The following is an 8,496-nucleotide window of genomic DNA, read 5'->3' as shown; positions in this document are numbered from 1 at the left end:
ATAACAACCCTGTGAGATGGATTGGCTGAGAGTGACTGGCCCAAGTAACCTAGTAGGCTTTCCATGCGTAAGGGAACTTATTAACCCCAACATCAAACTGGTTGTCAACCAATATATAATTGCAAATTGAATGCAGTTGGAATGGGATACTTAAAAAGGGCATGTGGTTAGACAAGAAGAGATTAAGTCCAGAGTGTATGGGGACTGACTGAATGAATAAATTAGGACTAAAAAAGAAGTAGATTGGGGTAGTTTCAAATCACAAAAAAAGCAAAGCGATCAGGAAGGGGAAGACTATGTTGTGATTTATGAAAGCCCTGAGATGATGAAAAACAGTGAAAATTAAAGAGAAAAAAGACAGTGTAGGAAGCAGAAAGAAGCATGATGGATGGAAGCAAGAATAATTTGCAGGGATTTAAAGGTATGCAGCAGAATAATAATGCTGGTTTAAACTGGATTTATTTATTCAATCAATCAACTGATGTGGCTACTAATCACACATTCGTGACTGGGTGGCTTACAATCAAAACGAGCAATAACAAAACATCACAAAATAAAGCAGCCAAACCAGCAATATAATTTAAAATAATTAAAAACTATATAGCACAGGTAGTCCGCAACCAATTGAGCCCAAAATTTATATTGCTAAATGAGACATTTGTTAAGTGAGTTTTGTCCCATTTTATGACTTCTTAACCATGGTTAACTGAATCATGGCAATTGTTCAGTTAGTAATACGGTTGTGAGGTGAATGTGGCTTCCCCATTGACTTTGCTTGTCAGAAGGTTTCAAAGGGTGAACACTGCAACCATCATGAATATGAATCAGTTGTCAAACATACGATGTTTGATCATGTGACCACGGGGATGCTGCAAAGGTTGTAAGTGTGAAAAAAGGTCATAAGTCACCTTTTTTGGTGCTGTGATAACTGTTGTAAGTCGAGGACTACCTGTACAGTCACCAGGGATAGCACAGTCATTCAAGAAGAATACAGCCATTTTATGAGCTTCATATCACTCTGATTTCCTGGCTGGGCAGATGGAAAAGCCTGAAGGGCCAGGTCCTCCTGAAAGGCCATCAAGATCAGCGCCAAAGGCAGGGTGATTTTATTTACTTTTTTCTTTGTTTGTATCCTGCCTTTATTATTTTTACAAATAACTCAAGGCGGCAAACATATCCAACACACCTTTCTCCTCCTATTTTCCCACAGTAACAACCTTGTGAGGTGGTTGGACTGAGAGAAGATGATTGGCCTAAGGTCACCCAACTGGCTTTTATGGCTACAGTAGGGCTAGAATGCACAGACTCCCGCTTTCTAGTTTGGTACCATCACCCTTACACCAAACTGGCTTCCATGAGGTGGATATAATTACAGGATTTAACTATATTTCTATTATTTTTGCTTCACAATGTTCATTTCTTTTGCTGACTCTGTCTCTTTTTCTGTGTGTAAAAGGTTGCTTATTTTGAAAAGCAACACTATACATATTGTAAAGGGTAGGCATGCAGTTATTTAGATACAGTACAGCATCCTTTCCTTTTAGAAGTAGCTTACACACTCTGCCTTTAGATGGCACCAAATTCTTTCAGGTTGGGTGGTATCTGAGCAGCAGATGAACTGAAGGTCTCTCAGGGTTTCATCCGTAGTTTAATATCTAGTACTGGAGAGCTGGCTTGATTCCAACTTTATCGACTGCATGAAAAGGGAAGCTGTAAACAGGAAAGTGGATGCAGTCCGCTCTGCTGTATAAAAATTACAGAGAACTATTTGTTTATAAAAATACATGTAATAGGTAGTGTAAAATGAGACAACTTGTTTTTATATTGAAGGGATGCTAGATGGGAGTGGATATGTATTTAGTATATTAAAAGTCTCAAGTCTTTTTTAAAATACATATTAAATAGGAAATGCAATAGCTAAAATAAAATTAGAGACTTCAGAACGGCGAGCAAAGTTAGGCTCAGGCTAGTACTCCAGTTAGGGTTAGGGAACCATTTCTGGATTTTATGGTTAGGGAACCGTTTCTGGATTTTAGCCAAAGAAATATTATGGGCATGAAAACACTAGATATTAAGGCGATTTGACTACCTTACAGTATACCAATTTGGTCTAGTGGTTAAGACACTAGGCTGGAAGGCAGGGGACCATGAGTTCTAGTCCCACCTTAGACATGAAAGTCAGCTAGTGACTTTGGGCCAGTCCTCCTGTGTTGGCCCAACTCATCTCACAGCGTTATTGTTGTGGAGAAAATAGGAGGAGGCAGGCAAGGGTGGGATGTTACTAGTTCTGCCTTGCTCTATAGAACCGGTAGCTCTGAAGAGCAGCAGACACCAAACTGGTTCTGTGTTTGCTGCTCTTTGGCCCGCCCACCCACCTGGGTTATTATCTATCCTTTATTTCCTGCTTTTTCGACCTCAGCTGCTTTGTGTGGCACAGCTGAAGTTGAAAAAGCAGGAAAAAAGTGGCTTTTGAAACACTGCACCCGCACACAGCACTTTTCAGCTGTCTGGGTGGCACAGCTTAAGGTTTTTTACACACGTGCGCAGCAAAACATAGTCACCAAACTGGTAGTAACACCGATTGAATCCCAACCCTGGAAGCAGGTATGTTCGGCACCTTGAATTAGTTATAATTAATTATATAATATATGAAAATAAATAAATAGTCTTGGAAGAAATTATACAAAATTGCTTCACTGGCACAGTCTTTTTGGCTAAAACATTGCTTTAAAATACAGATCATAAACAATGTGCCTGTAGTTTCAAGCAATAGCTATTCAATATCCTGGCAGACAAATTGCTTTGTGCTCTTTTTAAGAGAAATTCTGGCAGCTCCAGATGAGAACATTTGAAGCGAGGATTGTTGGCAAAGAGTGTCAGTAAAAGCTCAGCTAATGCAGATTAATTGTTTTACGAAAGGCTGTGTACACAGTAGACAACATGTAACTGGTAAATATATTATCTGTATGGCATCTGGATTGACTTTGTGTTTAGGAGATGAGAGAGATTCTGAACATCTAGGCAGTGACCTGGAGAAAAGAGGCAAATTTAAGTAATAATACGACAGCCACTGCTATAGAGGACATATTTTCAGAAATGTTTCAAATCTCGTTTCAGAAAATAAATACTATATTTCATATAAACTAGCAGGAATTGAAGCATAGTTCATATTAAGCTTGCACTTGGTATTCAATGGATCATATGAATTAGCTTCTTATCTGTGAATTTAATTTTGAAAACTATTTAAGAAATCAGTATAAAACTACAGGATTGTCCCCTGATCTTGCCCAACTAAAATAGAGCCGGAATTCACAGTGAGGAAAGGCGATTATGTCCCACTGTTTCTGTCTATGCAATCATTGGGGAAGGAAGCAGAAAATAAGATTCTGTATTAACTGTTGGGTTTTAGATAAATATTTATTATTTATTCATTACATTTATATGTCAGTCTTTGAGGAACAGAAAACATTTAAAGGAGGAGAAAAGCCAGAGGCTTGCTTAGCAGAATTCCTCATATATGGCTCTCATTCTCAGTGATAGTGTGTTTGAGGGCAATATGGCACATATAAAATATTATAGTCCAAATATTAACTTCCATAAAAATGGGGAACTGTGAAGTTTCTTAGCTTTAGTTGTTTATTAAATTGATGATTTTCAAATAAGGGAAAAATATCCTCCCCTCAATTGTTGTATTTATACAGTAGCTGTCTTTAAGAAACACAATTTTTCCATTTCATCTGGGCAGGCTTTTAAAAATGCATGCAAACTATTGCCTTTATTATAAATTAAATTCTTTAAAGTTAATTTCTACAAATTAAGTTCTATAAATAGCTTGCCATCAGAAGATGTAGGTGCTTTATCACTGGAAGTTTTCAAGAAGAGACTGGACAGTCATTTATCTGAAATGATATAGGGTCTCCTGCTTGAGCAGGGGTTGGACTAGAAGACCTCAAAGGTCCCTTACAGCTCTATTCTGAATGATTGAAAGCAGAGGAGGAGAAGAACATGCTACCAACCCTTGCTGATAATTAACACTATTTGTGCCATATACAAAGCACCCTTTTGAGGATCCTTGAGAATTTAGGAATGAAAGTTTGTATGTGCTTCGGTAACTAGGAGACAAGTAAAATGATATAGTAATTAAACATGGGATAGTGAGAAAGATGGGAAACAGTAGCCAGAATTGCAAATGAATTAAAGCTAGCTCTGTTTGCTTGATAATGGCTAAATTGTTACAATATTTTGGTAATTTCATATCCATTCAGTCCTTGAACCTACAGCAAGCCTATTAAAGTTGGAATGCTAGACACGCAAACAATAAAATGCAATCAGACAAATGGATATTATTTTATCTTTGTAAGCTTTCTTTCGATGAAACAGTGTTGTGAATCCAGAGATGATGTCAGAGATGATGGAGTGAATTGACTCAAAAAATAACATAATGGATTGAATATACTTGGATAATGTTCAGCATTTTAAAAAGAATTTTAAAATGTCCTAAAGTTTTAAAATTGAGCAATAATTTAATCAAACTATTAGTTTCAGAGTTGAACCAAAAAAGTCGGTCTCATTAAGCATTCCCATCAGTCTTCATAATACCCTCTATAGAAAATGAAGTTTTGTCATTTAAGGTACGGTAGAAGTATTTTAAAGTCATGAGCTCAGTTTCTGTATAAAAGTGAATGAGAATATTGCAGGAACCAAGCTGCGCTAGACACCAGAACCAGAGGTTCTGTCTTCCAAGCTTTCAGACTCATGCTAGAGCCCATCTTCAGGTAACTTCTCTCTAGCAGAGTGTGCGCTATTTTGCATGTGTGGTATTTATAGTGTCTGTTTTAAGTGGCTTTTAAAATGTTGATTGGGATGTGTTGATGGCTGGCTTTTAAGTCATTAGCTGCCAACCCCTCACCTTCTAATTATTTAATAGGCTGGTAGTAAATCAGCACTCCTGTTGACTGATGGGGGGCCTGTTTCTCAGACATCAATCACTTCCTTGGCTGTTTTTATGCCTGCTCATCCCACAATCTTGGTTAACTGCAAAATTGAATGTGTTTCCTTGTTCATTACGGTGTGAGGCTACCAATGAGTTCCGGTCTCCTCATTTCACTACTCGCTTGTGTTCTTACAATCTGGTGGTTTTCTTATGGAATTAAGAACTATGCAAGTGAAGCGTGTGGGTACCTTTATATTTACTGGAACTAAATTACTAAATGTATTAGGAATCAAACATCATATAAGTAAAAGAGATAGTACCAGGGGTGGGCTTCAAAAATTTTAGCAAAGGTCTGCCCAGTTGCTGGGTGGCCATGGCCATGGTGGGCATAGCCGAGTCGGCCTCCTGCACCACATTGGGGGGAGGGGGCGTTTATGCCCTCCCCAGGCTCTGGAGGCGTTGCTCAAGCCTCCAGGAGGGTGAAAATGGCCTCCCTGGGCTCCGGAGGCTCTCTGGAAGCTGGAAATGGACCCATTCCTGATCTTCCCGAACTTCCAGGTGGTCCATTTTTCGCCCTCCCTGAGCCTCTGCGCGCACCCTGCATTTACCTGCATCCAAAATGGGGTGTGTGGGGACTCCTAGGAGGGGAGGGGCAAGGTGGGCATGGCCAGCCAGGAGTGGAAGTTGGGGGTTCTCCAAACTGGACAGAATCTTAGCTAGAGTCTCTCCCAAACTCCTGCAAACCCCCAGCAGCCCACCCCGGGTATTACCTGTAGGGTGCTTAAGAATGAGTCACAGACTGAAGCTCAGGTGGAAATGGAGCTTGTAACACAACAAATCAAGCAATGGCACACAGACACACACACACACACAGAGAGAGAGAGAGAGAGAGAGAACCCGAGTTCTAGAGTGGCCAGGTCAAAGCCTGAATCTAAATTCCATCACGATACTGTGGAGTGATTCAATTCAGGCACTGCATCCAAGAAACTCAAGCATTGTTGCCCAGTTGAAAAAAAAATACTGTATGGAGAAATGGGGAGAAGGAATCCTCTCAGTAGATGTCAGAGAATAGTTAGGCTTGCATGAGGTTTTTTTTTTGTCAAAGGAAGCAATACCTGGTACTAGAGCCAAAGATCTACTTACTGTTTTCATAGAAAGAAATGGCGTATCTGTTCATTTATTTGTTAAATAAATGACTCCGACTAATTTTTTTCATAGTTTTTAAAAATTATATATTGTTTGAATGAAGATAAAATATTAATATGTCCACATAAGTTCAAAGAAATTTTTTTAAATGGGGTGTACTGTTTCACATGACTGTATATACCTCCCCTTTAATTGATAATGATTTACATTAATACAGATGTTAGGGTTTTTTTTCCAAATAATATGGAATTTATTGAAACTTTAGCACTTAAAAGCTCGTTTGAATAAACAGTTATGAAATCAATCCTACTGTTACAGGTGATAAAATGTATTTCAAGAAGGAATTGGGCAAATTCTGACAAATCTCAAAAATATTTAGAGTAATCTGCTAGACTTTTTGGGGGGTGGGATGGATTCAAGAAATACAAACTTGCTGAGTCAAAACACTGAAAGCCTTTTGTTTTCGTATATAATTCGGTAATTAAACGACTGGCTGTGACAAAACCCTGTCCACTATTCTGACCAATTTTTAAGAATGTTCAGTATTTTAATTGTTCGTTTTTCTTTCAGTTTTATCTTGTATTATTAGCGATCGTTGGTTTTGTTTTTATTTTCATTTTTTTGGTAAAGAATTGCTGAGCCCCCTAGATTACTTGTTTGCTACCTCTCTGTATTGCTGGTTTAATGAACCTGGATTTGCTCGCAATTTGGGACGGTTCTTGCAAAATTTCAGGAATAACAAGAAAAGAGAAAGACCAGTCCGTTAAGAAAATTAAGAGGAGAAAAAAAATGGGCTTTTTATAATACGTAAGAATAATAAAGCAATGCGTCTCTCCTCGACTTCCTGCCCCAAAGCTACGAATTCGGAGTGATGCAAAGTTTGCCACGCCTGTCGTCCCGCCCGCCCAACAAGCAGTCTACCAATCAACAGTTGATTTTCTGAAAAACTCCGCCCACCGAGCGCGCAGCCAAGTCAAAACTACTGTAAAGAAAGCCGTTGCTTAGTTCCATTATCTTGGAACACTCGCTGCCCAATCAGGACAAGGAAGGGCGGGGCTTTCTGGTCCTGCCGTGTCTTCCTCCGGGAATCTGGTCTAATCAAAGAACGCCGTTTCCCCCCTCCCCCCCCCCCCCGCTTATTGCCGCCTTAGCTCCGCCTTCAGGGGATCTCATCCTCCAATCCGCTGGCGCGGAGGGGCGTTGTTTCGACCACGCCCCGCCTCTTCGATCCATGACTGCAACAGCCGCGGGACTCCAGAAGCGGTTGAGTTAGCCGCAGTGCCAGCCTGGTGCTTTTAAAGCGGTCCGGTCGGTCGGTCGGTCGGTCCTGGCTGGAAGCACCATGGAGCGGCCCACGGAGCAAGAAGCCGGGCCGTCAGATCCGATCCCGTCCAGTTCGGGATCGCGTTTGCCGGGAGGTTTCGGCTCTGCAGAAGCCTTGACGGCGCTAGGTGCGATCGGACGGCGGTTGCTGTGGCTGTTGCCCGTGTATCTGGCCGGCCGGGCGGGGCTCAGCGTGGGCTTCGTAGTCGCTGGCGTGGCCCTTTACATGGGCTGGCGGAGCCGGCGACTGAACAAGGAGCGATCGTTGCAGACTGCCGGAAAGATCCTGGGCGAGGAAGAGGTGACGGTGAAGAGCGCCGTGGATCTGGGCCGAAGCCTGGGTCGGAACGAGCTTCCCGCCTGGGTAAGAGTGCCGCGCCCCTGCCCGAAATGTCTTCGTTGTGGAGAGGAACCTCCGTCTAGTAAAATCCTCCCTTTTCCCGGATGCTCTTGCGTCTGGCATGGGACCGGCATCAAAGCGCTTACGGGGGAGTAGTAGGAGCTGCGGTTGAATTCTGAGCAGAAAAGATGAGAGTTCTCCATATGCGGCAGCCTCTTAAATTAGGAAGCGCTCCTTTAGCATCCATCTGTATCTGTACTTATGCATGGTTTCAATTCTCACTTCCCGGTGAAAGAGTTTGGCCTTTTTTTGAAAAACCCAGCTAGGTTGCTGTTCCAGTGCAGCTGAGGAAATGAAATGAAACAACAACAACAAAAAGTTACTTGCCCTCAGGCTTGTGCCTGTTCTAAAGTAGCTGCAGAGGGAGGGGGAAAAACACTGGCATCTGAAAGATAAACAATGATTATTATAGGAAGCTAACTCACAGACTGTTTAAGATAACCCACAAAGTCTGGGTTATTCTTGTATATATGCATTGACTCGATTATTGGTGACCCCCCCCCACACACACACACAAAAAGGGAAGGAAGGAAAGAAATCTGATTTTGTAAAATAATTTTGTGGTTTGGAGGCTCTGTAAGTAGATCCATCTTACTTTTTTATTATAAATAAGGGAGCGCACATTGAATTCTTCTGAGGTCTCTTATTTAGGGTGAACCTAAATGGCTTCATCCTTTAGATCAAGCCCTGCATC

General features: G+C 41.2%; 1 protein-coding gene across 1 annotated transcript in view; it reads left to right on the top strand.

Moving 5' to 3' along the window:
- The first annotated feature begins 7,315 nt into the window (after positions 1-7,315).
- The window catches only part of ESYT1 (extended synaptotagmin 1), a 66,840-nt gene continuing 65,659 nt past the window's right edge, over positions 7,316-8,496 (top strand). The window contains exon 1 of the mRNA XM_087925241.1: positions 7,316-7,766. Coding sequence (XP_087781367.1) covers positions 7,422-7,766 — 345 coding nt within the window. The 5' untranslated portion in view covers positions 7,316-7,421. The remainder of the gene's footprint in view (positions 7,767-8,496) is intronic.

The sequence above is a fragment of the Pseudonaja textilis genome, chromosome 2 (genome assembly GCF_049901715.1).
Source record: "Pseudonaja textilis isolate UNSWEBS1 chromosome 2, rPseTex1.2, whole genome shotgun sequence".
Lineage (NCBI taxonomy): Eukaryota > Metazoa > Chordata > Lepidosauria > Squamata > Elapidae > Pseudonaja > Pseudonaja textilis.
Note: the sequence above shows the minus strand (reverse complement) of the source record. Positions and strands in the feature narration are given on the sequence as shown.